At 57.2% G+C, this 18,284-nt stretch overlaps 2 protein-coding genes across 2 annotated transcripts; one reads left to right on the top strand and one right to left on the bottom strand.

Annotated features, from left to right (window-relative positions):
* Window positions 1-1,788: 1,788 nt before the first annotated feature.
* Window positions 1,789-3,786, bottom strand: VOLCADRAFT_90425 (uncharacterized protein; the record flags this gene model as incomplete). Its single annotated transcript, XM_002949864.1, has 3 exons — window positions 1,789-2,310; window positions 2,701-3,271; window positions 3,710-3,786. 3 exons carry the CDS (start codon window positions 3,784-3,786, stop codon window positions 1,789-1,791), a joined length of 1,170 nt encoding a protein of 389 aa, XP_002949910.1.
* Window positions 3,787-4,703: 917 nt separating this feature from the next.
* On the top strand, window positions 4,704-17,440 carry VOLCADRAFT_90424 (uncharacterized protein; the record flags this gene model as incomplete). Its single annotated transcript, XM_002949968.1, has 12 exons — window positions 4,704-4,727; window positions 5,076-5,360; window positions 5,773-5,915; window positions 7,367-7,415; window positions 7,680-7,773; window positions 8,118-8,275; window positions 8,990-9,525; window positions 10,025-11,765; window positions 12,839-13,200; window positions 13,521-13,578; window positions 13,817-15,851; window positions 16,218-17,440. 12 exons carry the CDS (start codon window positions 4,704-4,706, stop codon window positions 17,438-17,440), a joined length of 6,708 nt encoding a protein of 2,235 aa, XP_002950014.1.
* Between the last annotated feature and the right edge of the window lie 844 nt (window positions 17,441-18,284).

Here is an 18,284-nt window from a genome sequence, read left to right as displayed (position 1 = left end):
TGTTCCATCACGCAAAAACAAAACAACACAAACAAACCCGTCACACCGTAACCAGTATTGTGTGCACCGATTCCACCTGCTGCTCTTGTGAACAAAATTGAAATCCAAAATTCATGTCACTCTCAGAGCGCTGTTACCTTCCCTTTCATGTGACCTACTGCAGGGAGCTAAACCAGCACCCACCAAGCCCGGTGCACACATTCTTAGTGCTCAACAGAAGTGCTTTCCTACGCAGGTGGCACTCCCTCATAGGCACGGCTAACATCTCGTGCCTGTTGTTTATGTGCCATATAACATTACCCTACTAAAGTGATATAGGGAGTGTGCGTCCTCAAAAGCGTACATGCGTGCGGCGCACGTTTGTATATGAGTCCCGTACAATATGTGCCATGTTGCAGCCTGTAAGGAAAACAACCCCAAAGGCGGCCTTGAAGCAGTATACAACAACTTCAATGCATTCAACCTGCAGGACCATCTTCTGCAGCAAGATAGCCACATCAGGACATGAACATGGACAAACAAAACCAGGAACCGTGACGACGACAACAAACAGACATACTAAATGTATGGAGGCAAAACCAAGCAGGTAAGCAAGGGAGCAAGCACATGCCATCGAGCAGTGCTGTCCGTCCATCAGGGCAAACCTGATCGTCGGGTCCAAAAACGCTGGGAAACCGATGATCTATGATTAAGCCAGATTTTTAAGCCCTTTTTATTGTCTTGCAAGGGGCGCATATCCAAACAAGAAAAGCGATGCGAGCGGCCATGTGCCAAATCTCACGCCAACGAATTATCTCACCGGCTATCAACAACATGCTGTGCCAAAGAAAAGATACACATGCACGTCTATCCATACGACCGTTTACTCTCCAGCTTATCCAAAAACATTAGTTGATCTACGATTTTCAAGCGCAAGGTTGGGGAACCGAAACGTAAGGAAAGGCAAGGCCGCTCTCCTTATCGTTCAAGGCTTCATACCTAAGCCGCCGCCAGATATGCCCAACAGATACGCCCAACAATTCTACGAAAATTGCAACAGATCCGATCGAACATATCGTCATCATCATCCTTACTATCACAAGAGCATTATATGATCATTATGGCTGCTGCAAGAAACACATAAGAGTGTTCATCGCCTCGTAAGAAACATGCGCGCCCGTGCAAAAAAAAGTACGACTATACCATTCAACCAGCAAGAATAACCTCCACTGCCGCTCTCGTTTGTGCTGACCTGAATCCTCACGTCTATATCGCCAATTCGCAGCTAGTACCTCTAGTCGAACCAAGAGATCCTGGTAGTGCCAGAAGCTTAACTATATCATCCAATCAGCATACGAAAGTCCACAGCACAATTCCCTGCACCGTTTCCACCCTTATGTATCACTACGGAGAGCCCCAGTGAAGTGCAAACTCACTCACCAGGCAAGTTCCCTCGAGCATAACTGCCTTCCCTAAGTCAGATTGGTCGGTTGCTTCTTACTGAAGATGTTTACCGCGGCGAGGCTGCAAGGAAGACGGGAAGAAGACCGAAGGCCTAGAATGAGGCTGACTGTGTGCGTGTGTGCGTTAAGGGCTGCCTCCATACCTCAAGATCAGACAAACGAAGCAGCCCCTCGGTTCTTGCGACGTTGAAGGAAAGGACGGAGAAGGTCAAGAGCACAACGTCAAGCCCGCCCGACCTCCGGAGGTGGGGCTGCTATCATAAACGCAGAAACCGCTTCCTGGGCAAATGTGAAGAATTATTTTTGAACGTATTACGGGTCGCAAGCAACCACCGACGCTGGCATACTAAATGTTGCCCCCACCCCTGCTGCCATCGTCCGCTGACAAGGCTCCCGCCGTTGAGTCGTCAACGCTGGGATCCGGAGCGAGCACGCCAGTCTCTTCAGCAAGCACAGCTCGAAGCTCCGCCTCCAAAGCAGCCTTAGCTAAAGCCGTGCCCATCATGGCTGCGGGCGCCGCCAGTGGCACGAAACCCCACTGCAGGGCTGTCACCACTGCCGGAGCAGCAGCACCCCCAGCGGCTACGGCCGTCGCGGGATGCCGTTCATCAGAACTATCCAAGGTGGGACATGCGCACGAACTGCCGCCTACGCCTCCATCGGAAATGTCAGCAGATTCATCTTCATCACCACAACTGTTGCCATGGCAGTAGTCGTCATCAATATCGACGACGTAATCTTCTTGCACGTAATCACTTTGTGGGTCGTCGTTCGGCTGCACCTGCCGGGGGTTGAGCTGTAGTAGCTGTAGCTCCTCCTGCTGCTGTTCCATGGAGGCCGCCTGGGCTCGGAACGATGTCAGGCCGCGCTGCGATGCAGGAAACGCAGACAAAGGGACACAATGTAACTATGGGTCGCAAAGGATAACATAGGTCGCGAATTTTTTTGCAACGCCGGGCTGTGCGGGTTTCACAGTTCGGTCCTCAAGACCGCCTGTGTGTGGCATGCTGGCGCTCGACACACAGGCAGGGTAGCAGCAACAGGAATTGTAGCAAGTGCGACTGCTGCAGCGAAGGGAATCGCACGAGGACCGTTTACCTTACCTTGCATGTTCCTCAGCCTCCTTTTAAAGGACATCAGCACATTGCATATGACCGTCAGAAACAATTGGCGATAGCAATGATCACGCCACAAGAATCACACCCACAGTAGACGACCATACATACCAGTCCAGACCACGTCCTAAAAAGCATCTCACCGTCCCATTGCAGGGCGAAGAGAACACCGTGAGGCCGCCAATGCCAATCCGAATCCCGCGTTGACGCTGATGCCGGCGCTTCAGGATAGCCCGATATCTCTTGGCACTGACCCAGATCAAATCTCCTGACAGAAGGCCCCGCAGCGCCACACGGCCCTCGCCTCGCTCCGAGACTCGAAAGCAGAGTGCATCCGTCGGGGTGACGGTATTGGCGACTTCTACTCCGCTGCCCGTCACCCCCTCTGAAGCCGGCGGCCGCGGCAGCAGCTCGTCACTATCGCCATCGCCATCAGTGATGCCGACACCATAACCGATCCCAACCCTGCAGGGTCCTTCCTCGGCTGCCGGCCCCCAGCGTTCTAGGGCACCAGCGATATCGGCATCGACCTTAGCATCGTCAATATCTGAGTAAGAAATGAAGACGGGAACTGCCCCGGCACCATGGCCAGCAGCGACCTGATTCGGGCCCGTAGGGACTGCGCTGGGACCTAGTGCTGCAGAGGTTTCAGCCCCGCAAAAGCTGCTGACGCCGGCGGAGGGTTCATTTCCTGAGTTGACAGTTCGTTGGTGCCTGGTGACGAGAACGGTGGATTCGGTATCAATGCAGCGGTCCAGGAAGCTGCTTGAGGCGGAGTCACCGGCCTGGTACAAACTCGTCCGTGGCAAAGCGGGTCCACAACGAGGGGTGCAGCTGGAGGTACGCGGCATGGTGATGGGGTCGCTGCTTGCGGATGCGCTGCTTTCACTGGGTGAAACATCTGCAAAACAAGGAGGATAGCCCTGCTGGCCGCTGGCGCCACGGTTACAGATCGTGGGGCTTATGAAGCTGTTGCAAAACATGGCCGGGAATGTATTGCCAGGAAAGGGGATGAAACTGGGGAACAGGGCAGGGATAGGGAACCCGGATGTGCCCAACAGCGTCGGCAGAAACGATGGCATTATCTGGGGAAGTATGCCGAAGTAGCCCGGTTCACAGAGCAACGGTATGCTCTCGGAGCCCGAGACGCACGTGTTCCATTGTTCATTGTGCTTCAGATCCATGGTGGCTGGCCCTTGAGGAGATGCGAGATCTGCGAATAGCGCCATGACAACACCTGAAAGAGAACATTAATCTTCGTAACTGAAACAGACAAAACAAGCATATGCAAAGTCTGAGGTTGGCTCGATTTTGAGACAACCAGCCGAGGACGCAGCATATATCTAACTTAGCAAGAAGTACCTTGCTGCTCTTTAGAATGTACACCGCATCTTAAGCGCTTGGAGGTCAGTAGCAAGAGCTCAGGCCATGGATATTACAAGCTTTCTTGAGAGAAAGACACAGGAAACCGAAAAGGTTTTGTTTAATGCGCTCAAATAAAGTAAGCACCCACTTGCTATCCTTTAGCGTCCCTGGAAACACTAGTTAACGTCAAAAGATCCAAGCTGTCAACGTGATGTCGAAAGCGCTCTACTCGCCTCCTAACATCTACACAACCGGTCATCGTGTTGCTCATCCATGACGGGACCGCATGGAGGCACTCTTTCATGTCGTACAAATATATTCTGCACCCTTCCTGGAGGAGTTGTGACTGGGGTCTCCAGAAGCAGGATGTGTCTAAGGCATCACTAGCAAGACTTATGCCGGATGCTAGACTTCTTCTGCAAGGAAAATTGTCCCGGCGAATTCGCGAGCGTTGTCGAGCCATTTTGCCTCTGTTATTCTAGCGAAGAGTGCATGAACTTTTAGACGTTAAATACCTTTTCTCATTTATATGCATCTCCGACCTAGTTTCGCCTTACTGGCCTCTCCCTGTCTTCCCTGCCGGGCAGCGCCTTTTTGGCGCCCCGGTTATAGCGTAGAGCAGCAATGGCTTCAAATGAAAGCAGCAGCGTACCCGCTCGCTTAAAAGACCTGAAAGACTCGGTCAAGGAACGCTTCCTTGGGTTGCTCGGCATTCGCCAGCCAAAAGTTCTGCTCGAGGACGAGCAAGAGGTTTTCCTTCAAGTGGGACGCACTGTTTGGCATGCCCCCAGACAGTTGCGGATTGGTAAGAGGGGATCGTTCGCAACCTGTTGCGCGTTGGTTGGCGCGCATGCGACCCAGGCCGACGGGTGTCTCTTAATTGGATTCATCCATGCATTAGCCGTAACCTGTGCTGAAAAGAAGCTGTGCATTGCAGAATTGTGGCTCTCGTCACTTGCCCGTCGGCACTCCCTCGTAAGCGAGTACCAAGCGTACCTTTCACAGGTGGAAGGGGAGCTTGCTGCACGGGTTTATTATTTGTATTTGGAAACATGATTTCGTCGGAGTTCATGGTATCATGAGTTAGTTTGTGCAGAGCCGCAGAGCCCTGGGACGCTTGACGGAAGGAACTCTGCACCCGCTGCCTTCACAGGAGATAACTCGCGAAGCTGCCAACGACATCGAGAAGGATGTACAGCGCACTTTTCCGAACACGCGTCGGTTTCACGCAGAAGAAGGGCAGACGCAGTTGCGGAATGTGCTGCGAGCATACGCGGCGTACGACCCTGAGGTAGCTTACTGTCAGGGCATGAATTTTCTGACGGGGCTGCTGTTAATGTACATGCCCTCGGAGGCGCACGCATTTGCCGCGCTGGTAGTGCTCATGGAGGATCGGAAATTGCGGAGCTTGTACCACCGCAGCATGTCGCTGCTGCAGGTTTGTCGGGTCCATGAAAGTATTGGAAACACCTAGTCAGCTCTGGGATTTAGCTACCAACAGGCGATGCACGACATCACTAGGGGCAACGCGGTATGTTCCGTGTGGGATACGGCCTTCAGGAGTGCTTGGAATTATGACTTCACTTTGTACTGTAGTAGGGGGTTCGTTTGAAGTATGCGCTCTATCTGGTCCAGCACCGTTCGTCTGATTTACGCGCAAGGTGCCTAAAGCATAAGGGGGAACTACGATGCGGAATATGTGAGCAGGAAGCATTGCTCAAACTACGACGCTGTCTGAAGTTCTACATGCTGCGCCCGTGGAAGTCGCATCTCAAACCCTATTCCTGCGAAAGCCCTTGACTTGATAAACCAAAACCACGCTGCCCTTCGTTCACGCAAATGCTTAATAGGTTCAATTATGGCAGCTAAGCCGACTGATCAGCCCAGCACTGAACCAGCATTTGGAAACGCTTGGCGTCGTACCCATGCTGTACGGCGCCTCTTGGCTCATGACTGCTTTCTCAGCAGATTTTCCGATCCCGTTCTCAGCCAGGTGCGTATTTCGTCAAGTTTTGTATCGGGGCAATGAAGATGTCCATGGGGGTTCTGGAGCTCTCGGTGTATTGACCAATAGTACTTTTGAAAACGCGGGTACTACGTGTGTGATGGAACGCCCGATAACAAAAGCACCTACTTTAGATTGGATAGGTATATATGGTAGATAGTGTTCCTACATCGAGGGCGGAGGGGAGTAATGACACACGGCCCGGGTCAGGTGCGGCATCTCTCCCCACCTGGGAGGAGGAACATGCTCGGGGGGGTCGGTACGTTGATCCCGGTTGTTGCCCAATGAGATCGGTTGTTGTTCCGTATTGAGGAGCTGGTCCTACATCAGAGACAATTAGATAGTGGATGAGCGTCATGTGGATCAACGGGTGGAATCAGACTGCCGCGGTTTTGGAGCACTTACTGCGCAGCTGATGGCGCTTCGTGTGGAAGGAAGGGGTGGGTCTGGTTAAGACAAACATCAATATGTCCTTATGTCTGGCACCTCCTACTGGCGCCAGGAGGGCCCTATTCTGATTGGGGCGGGGTAGGTCAGGCTTCGGGGGAAGAAGAGGAGGGAGGGAGGGCCGTGATGTCCCAACGGAGCTGCAGGAATAGCTGAGGCGCTGTCGCGAGAGGGCAGCACTGGGTTTCAAAAGCAGTCGCTGGTGGTTCCAAATATAGCGGCCTGGGGGTGGAGGACTCGTATGCTTAAATCGAAGTGAGAACTGCCGATGAAAATCCTAAGTACCAACGACCTGGGGGAAAGAGGGCAGTGCTGCTGCTTCGTTCTGCAAGTGGCGGGGTCACAAATGTAGCCCTCTAAGGGGCGACCCAGATTAAAGTTGATTGAATGATAGCATGCGAGCTTTGTGATGTGGCGGTTTTTTTGGCGAAGCGGGGTGCTTGGCGGGACTGAGCTGTGGAGAAGTCTCTGGGTGGAAAAGGTTGTAGCGGGAAGGGGAAAGATGGCGGCCGGCTGAGGGAGAGATGCCCGGCTTCGGCGGTAACGGAATGCTGTTGAGCTCAGGGTGGGAAAAGGGCAGAATTTACAGCAGTAATGATGGGATTTAATTACAGGATTTACGTGGCAGGAGGTTAATGAGGGTTTTACTCATGCAATCAACATTCTAAAAAGTGGAACAGGATGTTTTTGATTGAAAGTTTGTTGAAAACGTTTCTATGCATAACAAACTTAGGGGTTTTTTAAAAGCGTTGTTTCGGCTTATGAGTTTCATCATTTGCATTTGCATTCTACGAAGCAAAGAATGTGTTCATGCTTCTGCATCGTCTGTAGTCATGCGTTCTATATAAATGCGTCTTCCCGGACGTCAAAGGCAGCGCTGAAACATTTCCTGCATTGCCGAAATTTACACCTCCTCATGCTGCGTTCTAGTTTGTAAAGTCCAGGATTGACAGTTCCCTAACGACCGTGCGCAAATTGCGATGTGGTCGCAGGATTATGGACGTGCTGTTAGCGGACCAGTGCGAATGCGCACTGCTCAAGGTACGTTGATGTCGTCGCATGCGACATGTCCAGCACATTCGGCCTTGACCTGGGCTCATATCGGGTCCCAGCTTCAAGGCAAATGAATCGATGTGCTGGTGGGGGGGAGAGGAGTAGCCATTCCAACGCAAGCACAAATGCGATTTTGGTGACATCATTTTCACGCCAACTTTACGACACGCTAAGTGCTATCCGCTTTTTCATACACAACCACCCATCAACTAACAAGCACCTTCCAACTTTCCAACCAACGGCAAACCGAAGGTCGCCGCGGCTATCATGAAGGAGGTTGGAAACCGGCTTCGCTCAATGATGGATTTGGAGGAGGTGCTGGGCTACCTCAAAATTGAGGTGCCAGGTGAGGATAAAGGAAGGGCGAGTGAAAAGGGGGGGGTTTTGGGGGGACTGGCGGTTCACATCTGTGCGTTGAACAGCCTTGCCGCTGTCTGGGAGCAAATCCTAGGAATCAAAATACACACGTCATATCACACCGCAATGCAACCATTGGATGGGATCCTTCTAGGACCTCCGCCTGCTGTTGTTGTTTTCGTTGCCCACGCTGTCGTGTCATGTGCTGCCCCATGCTGCTCTTCCCACCTGCCCTGTACCATGGACACCCTTAGGAACCACGTGTGCCCTGCCCTTCCAGTTTGGGCGTGTTTGGGTATTTTATTGTCGTCACACTTTCGCGTCCTCTTGCAGGCTGGGAGGAGGCGGAGCTTCACGACCTGCTGACCGCCGCCTTCACCAAGCCCTGGACTGCCCGTCAGCTCAGCATCTTGCGCACCACGGAGGGCGCGGAGACGGTGGCGCAGGCCATGGACCGAGTGCTTAACATGCACGAGCAGCTCAGCGCGCAGGTATACACACGGTATCCATTCCCGTGGCCGGAAATAGGAGACCTCGCAGTAATAGATAATTGTAGTAAATAATGCGTAGGATTGCCAAGTTATATTCGTCGTGCACAACGGCGTTGTATTTTCTGTTGAGGCAAAAATAACGTATTATAATAGTTTGGCTGGCTGTGTTGTCGGGTGTTGTTATGGGTCGAGTGGGGCAGGTGGTTGGGTGGGTGGGTGGATAGGACTGTACGAGTATGTAGCTGGCATGGTGTGGCGGTCTCATCACTTGCTGGGGAGGGAGACGCAGTACCAGCTGGTGGTGTGATGTTATCGGTTTTGGTAAAGATTCGGGTCATCGTTCATGGGTTTCACAAGCGAACGTTTCACAAGTGTCGTGGTCAACCCGTACTATTGCGTGTTATATACTAGATAATTTTAATCTTAAGATCACGCCGAGCAAGCGCCATGCGTGTCGGCCCTGTCGCGCGTGTGCGTGTGTGTGTATGTGTGTGTGTTTTAGTCATTGCGGCATATCATCTGGCAACGTAAGGCTCAAGCGGCCACGATATAGCAAATGCCGGGTGTTGGGAGTTGCACTGTTATTGTTGCTACTGTTGCTCTGATAACCCGCGGCCCACCCGGCGTCAATGCCTTCCTATCAATGGTACCGTGTTACTACATATTTTTGCCTTTCATTCGTATATGTTGTTGGTCCTACTATGTAATCTACAGACATGCGACGAGGAGGATGGTGGTGAGGACGGCGGAGGCGGTGGAGGTGGAGGTGGACGGAGCGGCGGGGACGGGGCTGGCGACGGTGGGGGTGGCGAGGTTCGAGTGGCGATGCCTATTCCGCGCCTTCAGCCGCCGCCGCAGCCGTCCAACAGCTTCACCGCCAGTCCCGCTTGCGGCACGCCTATCAACGGCGGAATGTACGGAACCGGATCTCACGGCGGCGCCCCCAGCAGCGGCTCGCCCCTGGGACCTGTAGCTGCTGCTGTCGCCGCGGCTGCTGCTGCTGCTGCCGCCACCGCTGGAGGCGCAGGCAAGTGCTGCATCGGCACATCCGCTTCCGCAGCTGCGTCTGCTGCGCCGGCTTCCGCCGTACCGAGCCTGCCCGTTATGGGCTACGCTTTAGGCAGCGCTGGCGGCGGCGACCTGATTTCCTCGCTCCAGGGGGGCTCCTCTGTTAGCGGATCTCCGGCTGCGTGGGGTATTCCGTGCATCCACCCCAACGTGCCCGCGAGTCCCGCCATACAGGCCTTCAGGTGGGTTCTTGGGGTTGCCACTCGTGCTCTGGGCCGCCGGCAGGGGCTGGCGGCGGTGGCACACGAGTACTGTAACACCTGAAGTAGTCCCCAGTTGAGGTTTGTTGACGGAAATGGTTGGTGGGTTAGGCGGACTCGTTCGATATGCGCTCTTAGTAGTTGATCGCGGGGAGTGGCGAGCATGCATATGTGTGGATGTACCATGTTGCCTGGCATGTATTTGAGGTCCTAGATTTATTAAAAATTTAAAACCTAGAATACAAAAAGTCGGTCCATTGCTTGGTTTCAAGGGGAGGATTTTTCGGTGAATCACACTGCTTTATTCCTTATCAGCCCGGCTGCTCTGCGACCTCCTCCGCTTGTCGGTTGGTAATACTTTGTTCGATGCTTTGTGGCGCACTTTACCCCTTTCCCTTCCTCCCCCCCCTCCACCCATCCACTCGTTCGTGGTTCGTCTTTCCCCCACCCATCCACCTATCCGGCCTTTTGGGAACGAAAGGCGCGCGCACATGAACAGTTTCCAAGCTGCCGTTACCGCTTCCGGTTTCGGAGCCCGTCACGGCAGTGCCTTCTACAACCCCTCGTTCCACTACGCGGATGCTCGAGGCGGCTTCTACGGTGGCTGCGGTGGCGGTGGCCATCACAGCGGCTTTAATGCCCTTGGCCTTGATGAAGCCTCAATCGCCAGGTCGTACAGTACGGTAGCGGCTGTTGTGACGGGAGCGGGTGACGAGGACGCCGGTGGCTCGCCGCAAAGCGGTTACCCATCAAGCCGTCGCCGCGGCTCCGACGGTTGCTCCCCGGAGGAATGGGGTGACTTCAACGCCGCAGCTGTACGGCATCACTGGCGGAGCATTGTACGAGCGGCGCCGGGAGCGACGCGCCACGTGCTGCTGCACCCTGAGGACTTGAGTTCTAGTGCCGTCGTTTCCGGTGCAGCGTCGGCGATATCATCATGCGGCGGGGCGCTGGCGGCACCGCCGACGCCGACGTCACGTGAATCGAGCGGCGGCAGCGCTAGCCAACCGATTCCCGTACCGCACCCCTGTCGCGGCGCGTCGGGCTCGTCCGCCATCGGTAGTGCCTTTGCCGCCGCCGCGGCAGCGGCGGTAGTCGCTGCCGGCGGCGGCGGCGCTGGCAGTGTGCCGGCGGCAGCAGTGGCTGGCAAGCCGCCGCTGCCGCCGCGCTGCGGGAGCTCCTTGGAGCGAGCGAGCGGGCCGACGTCGATGCTGGGGGCTTTTTCCCGCCTCTCCGTCGTGGCAGAGGACCCCCTTGGCATTCAGATTGGCTTTGTGGCTCCGGCGCCGTCACCTCGCGGATCCATGGATTCAAATACCCTGTACCGCAGCGGGAGCCAGCCTCTCGAGCTGTATGAGCAGCAGGGCCTACTACTTTGCGGTAACGGCGGTAGCGCCGCCGCTGCTGCCCCCGGCGGAGCCGCAGGAAGTGCCTCATGTAACGGCGACTGGATGTCCGGTACGGCATCAGCCACCACCGGGGGCGCTATGATGTCGCCGTCGGCGATTAGCGGTGCGGTGTCGCCGCATGGTCTGGCGTCACCGCGGATGTTAGCGGGCTGGAGCGCGTCCGGGCTGGCCAGTGGCGCCGCTGGCGGCGTCGGTGGCGGTAGCGCTGGCGGCGCGACGGGCAGTGATACGCCGACGGCAGGCTACATGCCATTAGGGTTGGAGCGTGCGGTGTCTAGCTCCCTCCTAGACTGTACGTCCGGGTACGGCAACGCAGGCGGTGGAGGCTTGGCGTCGTACATCGCAGAGCGAAGCTTCAGCTTAGCCAGCCCGATGGCAGCGACGGCGCTGCAGCCGCAGTCTTTGCAGCTGCCGCAGCCGGCCACAGCTGTAGCTGCCGCCCTAGACGCGGCGCATTCTGATGCTGTCGCCCAGTCCTCCCTCGCCCAAGCACAAGCTAAATCCAGCCAATCCAACACCACCTCCCAGACCGCCTTTTCCCAGCATGTGTACGACAATCAACAGCTTCAACCGCAGCAACAGCAACAACAGCTTGACGCCGACATGGCGACGGACATTGCTGGCGATATCCTGCGCATGCTGTCTGCGGTAGACACAGGCAACGCACACGTGGCCTACGACCCACGGGTCATTTTGGGCGAATCCATGTATGCGGACTCGCCCAACAAGGAGGAGCACAAGCTCGTCCGGCGGGGCTCGGAGAACCTCCGCCACCTGCCTTCCTCCTCGGCGTTGGCGGACATGGCAGCCCAGGTGGGATTGAGGGTACCCATCACATGCAAGAAACTACAAACCAAAAGTTACGCAACTGCCCTTCGTTGATTGTGGGCTGGGGTGTTTTTATAACAATTGCGGAGTTGGGAAATGGATTTTCGGGGGATGTGTGTCAGTACTGGGTGGAGTGTCTCTTGAGGCCAGGCCCACAGATGATGCAGGAACTGGGCACTGTTGTTGTTGTTGTTGTTGTTGTGCAAATTAACGCAAAGAAGCATTTTATTAGAACTGTGAGCTGGATCGAGTTATGGTTCCTTGGATTTGTTAATTTTAGTGCGGTGTCTGTCCGCTCTGTTTTTGGAGATCCGATGAGGAGCATATATAGGATATCGTTTGCGCCCGCGGCGATGTGTAGAGATAGAAATCATTCTTGGGGAAGTGGCGCACCCTCTTCACGAGTCGTGCTGTGTCCTCTGGACTCGCTCTCTCACCTTCCCTTCCCACACACTTTGCCTTGATCCCGTTTCGCTTCGGTCTCATTCTGGCATCTTTTACCTGGAAAATTTGGATCCGAACCCGGCAGGATTTGGCCAAGGCTCAAGAAGAAGCTGAGCGGGTGCGACAGGAGCTAGAGGTAAGGGTTTCGGAGTCATTGCACGGCGGGTTTTGGAGTCTGTGTAGAGTGATACTGGCTTTTATCTAGGCGGCCAAGGGAGAAAGGGAATTCCGTGCTGGGTCTTGCCGGGTATCTCCCTACTCCCCTTTTGAGCCTTACACGTTTTGCTTCCCTGGTGTGCGGTCGGCATCCAGAACCCTTTTCGAACCCAGTGTACACCTTTGACTCATGCATGTCATGCGTGCCTCGTCTTAAGAATATGGCCATCCTCGCCATTTGCCATCCTCGCCATTTGCCATCCTCGCCATTTACCATCCTCGCCGGTTCTTATGCAATGCGCGACCCTGTTCAGTAAAACTCGCTCTCAACTCGTTTTGGCTGCCTTGGCTTTGATCCACCTCCACCATCACCTCGTATCTTCACCTCGTACCTTCATCACCCCCATGCGCCTCCCATAACCTTGCACCACCTTCGTCTTGTGTGTGTCCGAATTCAGGCCCAGCTACAGCAGCAAAGAGCCTCTGAGCGCCTCTCGGCGTCAGCATCCGCAGCCGATGCTACCGCCGCGACGGCATCGGTTGCTGCCGCCGCGGCCGCAGCAGCAGCAGCGGCGGCGATAAACGCCCCAACGGCGATGGCAGCAGCTGCGGACAGAAGTGTCGGCACGGTCGACGCGGACATGTCCATGCAGTCGAGGATGGCGGAGGCAGCAGCGGTGGCAGCGGTGGCTGCAGCTGCTACAGTCGCTGAGGGCGCCGCGATGGAGGGTGCCGCTACGGCGACGGCGGCAGCGCCCAAGGGCCCGGCGAGTAGCGGCGGTGCTGAGGAACTTGTGTTCAAACGCCCGACGTTGTACGTGTAAGTCCGTTGCTACGGCCACGAGCCCCCGGCTTTTCCGAACGCCCTGGACTTGTCGTGCTAACTTGTCACTTCGCTATACAATATTTACATTGTTTACGGAGAACGGCTAAAAGATGTTCATGAACGATGTGTTGGGAACAATCGCGATGAAGAGTGTAAAAACCCTAAGTACACATATTTTTGAACATGGTTGAGAGCACCGGTCCGAAAAGTTGATTGTGGTTGAGAGAGCATTGACGTCCACCTTGCGGTGGATGAACTCATTCGCTTAGCGAACCATTGCCTGTTTTGATGATGTTCTCTTTCGGCTGTGACAGGGACGGCATTCCCATGTTCGACCCGAAGAGCCTCATGGCCGACGCCCAGGAAGCTCAGGTACGTCAGGCTCGTACAGTGGTACAGTGGTACAGTCATTTTTTTGCAGTTCGCAGCGGCGTGCTATATCTTGAGGGACGTTTCACCTTTCGCTTTCCCTAATCATGCATAACGCAAGAAACAATTAGATTTGCTCCTGAAGAATCTAGCTGAAGGGGTAATATCTGGCAGTTTTCACGTTATTGCATGACATGTATTGTTTAAACTGTCCTGACTTGAAACGGTGTCTGAAAATCAGGTTTTAAATTTTATGCAGGTAATGTTTACGCCTAGCGTGTCGCCAGGCGCCTCATCGTACGCTGATCCCGTACACGCGGGTTTCACGCCCACCGGTGACGTCACCACGCCGGGGGAGCATCGTGACGGCATCGGCAGTGACGGCGGTACCGCCGCCGCGGCCTCCGAAACCGTCACCGCGTCGTCGTCTGATGGGAGGGAATTGCCCCATATGGCTGTGAGGTCGTCGGAAAGCGGCGATGAAGATGGGACCGCGGGGTCAGCGGCGCCGCCAGGTGTCCCGGCGGAGCGGGTCTCTGCGGCGGCAGTGGAGGTGGCTCCCGCAACGGCAAGTCGCGGTGCTGCCGGTGATGGCGTTACGACAGCGCCAGACGCGTCACTATGCTCTGCCGCGGCAGCGGCGTCCGAGGTGACGGAGGCCACAGGAAAAGCCATCGCCGAAGCGGTGACAGCAACGGTGGCGGAGGAGGAGGAACTCCGGACGCTGCCGTCGGCATCTGAATGGGTCGACTGGTCGCAGGCGCCTCCTATCCATGTCGTACCGTCTGTCGTTATTCCGCGTTCAAAGCCTTCAGTAGCTGCGCCGGTCGCTAGGACAACAGCGGAGGTGGAGTTAGGAGCGGTGGTAACGGCGGTGGCAGCAGCGGCAGCGCCGTTGTCGCAGCCGCCACACCAACCCATGAGTCGTTCATGCCATATAGAGCGTGACCTGATCGACATGGCGTCGCCGGCGCGGCCTCTGCAGCCTTCCGCAGCCTCCGTGCCACCTCCGTTGACGCCGGGAATAAGAGGTGACGGTGCTGCTGCCGTCGCGGCGGCGGCGGCGGCGTCGCTACCAGGCACCTGCACTGGTACTGGCCTCTCTCCCGGGCGCCACAACGCCACGACGGTACGGCACCCCCCGGGGTCATTCAGCGATCTCGCCGCCGCCGGTGGCACGAGCCCAAGTACGACTTGCTCGCTCAGTTCACAACAGTTGGCGTCGTACGGCTTGCTTCCCATGACAAGCAGCGTATCACAGGTGCCATCAATGGCGGCAGCACTCTCTTTTGTGAATAGTACGGCGACGGGCGGCGCCAGCAGCACCTCAGGCGACGCCGACGGCGGCGAGATTGGCGGCAGCGACTCTGCTGCGCAAGTTTCCGCTGAGGTGCCGACGCTGGCGGCGCTGCGTTCGTACAGCTTCGCCGGCATGCTCAGGCCCCAAGTTGCCACTCTAACGCAACCCCGCTGCGACTCATTAGGTGAGGATGTACGAACTGGCGGCAACAGAGCTAGTGCCGTACAGAACGGCATCAGTCACGACATGGATGTCAACGGCAACATAGATGGCGTCTTTGGTGGCCTTGGCGGTGACCGTCGTCCCTCAAATGAGCCTGTTGAGGTTTCCAAGTCACAGCCACTGCCGCCCCCGGTGGCGTTGACGGTGGGAGAGCCCTTATTGCAAGAGTGCTTCTCGCCGAACCTGGTGTCACTGTTACCATCAGCTGGCGGCGCTGACGCCACATCTGGCGGGGGCGACGGCGGCGGCAGCGGCGGCGGCGGCGACGAGCAGAAGTGGCGAGCCAAAGTTGGCAATGGCGGCTCTTGCGGTGCTCCCCCCACGTTGGTAGTGGTGGCGGAGGCGATGGTCTCGGAGCCATCAGCTCCCGAGCAAGAACCGTCGAGCGACGGCGGCGACGGCGACGGCGGCGGCGGTGTCGAGCAACGGCATCGCGAAGGCGAGGAGGTGAAAACTCCCGGACCCATCTCCTCGTCCGGCGCAACCCATGGCCCCGGAACCGGCTGGTCGACTCCAGCTGGCACAAGCAGGCTGGGGGTCCTTAAGGGAGGAGGACGCGGAGACTTTCATCGGGGCCGTCGTGGGTCCATGGCCTCCACTTTTCGGGGCGGCGGCGGTGGCAGCAGCTCCTTCCTTGCGGAGCCGCAAGGAAGCCTGGAGTACGAGGCGGATGGCGAGGAGGTGGAGAACTCTCCCTTCCGCGCCGCGCTGAGTCCCTCCCTGGCGCATCACATCATGTCGGCTTACCTTCGAAGTGAGCAGCACCAGCAGCAGCAGGAGCAGAGGGAGATGGAGGAGCGCCTAGCGCGGGAGCAGGAGCGCCTGGCGCAGGAACAGCAGCAGTACCAACAACAGCTACAGCAGCTGCAGCAAGAGCAGCAGCAACAGCAGCAGCAGGTGATGCTGTCAAGCTCTGGCGCGTCGGGGGTAATGCAGGCGACGGCGGCGGGGGCCGCGTCTGGATTAGGGCTGGGCATGGCGGTGGAGGTCGCGGCGGCGGCGTGCGACGCCTCTGCCGCTGTGACATCGGCAGCGGCGCAGGTAATGCCGGCAACGGCGGCACCGATAGCAGCAGCAGCAGCCACCAGCGGCGGCGCCGGCGCCTTTGGTGCCGTTGTAGCTCATTTGGCGGTTGTGGAGGAGCTCGGGTTGTGTGGTGTGGCGGGGCCGGCCACGACGAGTATAGCATCAGGCGTTGTGTCGCCGGTGCTCGGATCGCCCGGGCGGCCGCCTGCTGGGTACGGCAGCATTTACGGCCCGTCAACGGCGGCGATCGTGGCGGCGGCGACTGGACAGCAGCAGCCCCATCATCTACAGCAAGCCACCACGAAGGTGGCATTGACGCCATTTGCGTTGTCGATGGAAGATCCAAGCGCTTGTCGCCTGTCGGCGGAGGTGTTGCAGGCCATGCCACCGGCGCCCCCGCCGGCGCTGGTGCTACAGCCAGACACGCCAACGGTGCCGCTTCACGCAATGCCTGCGGCGGCTAGCGGCTCAGCAGTCGACGGCAGGGGACAGATTTCCGGTCGTACATCGCTGCGGTGTACAGGCAGCGGAGAGGGCGACGGGCCCTTGGGCATGCTGTCAGGTGGTGTTATAGCCGGCGGCGGCGGCGGCGCTGGTCCACGGATCTCCGCTAACGGCGCCGTACAGCAGCACCTGTCGGTTCTAAGTCATGTGACCGACGAGGGTACGGGTGTCTTGGGTATGGCATTAGGATTACCTGGTTCCATGGCGGGGCTGCCGGCAGCGGCGGCGGCTGCTACGGCGACTGTGGCACTACAGTCGCTGACGAATCAGGGCTGTGGTACGCGTGCTTGCGGCGGCAGTGCCGGCGGCGCGACGCTGCCACTGCTGCCGCCGCCGCCACCACCCCAGGTTCCTTTGTGTCAGAGCGCCGTACGGCTTGAGCCCGTGCGCACGTCGGCAGCGCCACCACCGCAACACGCCTCACTGCCGCTGCCGTTGCCGCCGGTGCTATGCGGCAGCAGCGCTACGGTGCTGTGCGTCGCCGACGGGGACGGCAGCGACGCTGCCGCCGTCGCTGCGTGCACGCCTGTGGCCGCCGCTGTCAGCGGCGGTGGCGCCCCGATCGCCACAACGTTGCTTTGCCCACAACCTGCGCCTCCTACATGGACCGCAACCTTTGACGGCGTCGACGACACGCCGACGTCAGACGTGACGCCGACGAACGGCAGCGGTCCTGCGCCGCGGGCGCTATCTTCAGCTTTTGCAGCCGAGGCAGACACGCCGGGCTATGGCGGTGGCGCCACCAGCACCACCAGTACCACCACTGGAGCCATGTCAGCGGCCGAGGCACGAACCCTTCCCCATGCGTCGTGAGGTACGACGCCATGTACGATACTGGGTGTACGACAAGCCGTACCGCAGGGCCCAGCAGCTTCTCCTCCTGCTGCTGCCGCCATTTACAAGGAAAAGGCGAGACAGCGCATTGTTTCTATTCTATCTGCAAACAGGCGCATGGGGGGAAAGGGGAAAAGACTTCGAAGGGTGATGGTGTTGGGTAATTGGTGAAGAACACTGCCGCGAGCGTGTGAGCAGCACCTGGCTGCTGTGATCAAGCTGGGCCGGTGACTATGGAGTTGCTAGGATCAGGGGGCTTTGGAGGCGTGGCCTTCCATGACGTGGTCAACTTTTGTGCAGTGTTTTTTTAATCTTTGCCGCTACTGCTGCTGCTGCTGTAATTCTTGCTGCGGATGCTGGTGTCAATGGCAGAATTGGAGTCGAAAGGGGTTTCTCAACGGAGCCGTTATTCGAGGTTATCGTACTAGTTGTGTGCAGCTGCCCGTACAGCTCCCGTGCCCCGGCGGCGAAGGTGATAACCTGGGAAAGCGTCCGCAGCCTCTTCAGGGGCTCCTCGTGCCATTGAACCTGTTTGCAGAGTTTGCAGTGCTAATAGGCGGCGGCCGTACGCACGTATGCACGTACGTCTGTGGAGACGTCGATTTACTTTTGCAGAAGAGCTAATAAAAACAATACATGACCAGCATCGATAGGTCGACACACATCGCATGTGCTGCGGCCTTGCAAATGTGCCTCAAGCTGAGGAAGTAAAGCCTGAGAAGCGACGGGCGCGGCTCCTACTCCTGGTAGGAGTCGTTGCGATGTGTGCGCGGGGCGCAACAGGGGAGCGGGCGGTTCGGCAAAGCTGTAGCTCGCGTATTGC

Source organism: Volvox carteri (assembly GCF_000143455.1).
Source record: "Volvox carteri f. nagariensis unplaced genomic scaffold VOLCAscaffold_16, whole genome shotgun sequence".
Lineage (NCBI taxonomy): Eukaryota > Viridiplantae > Chlorophyta > Chlorophyceae > Chlamydomonadales > Volvocaceae > Volvox > Volvox carteri.
This window is presented reverse-complemented; position numbering and strand designations above follow the sequence as displayed.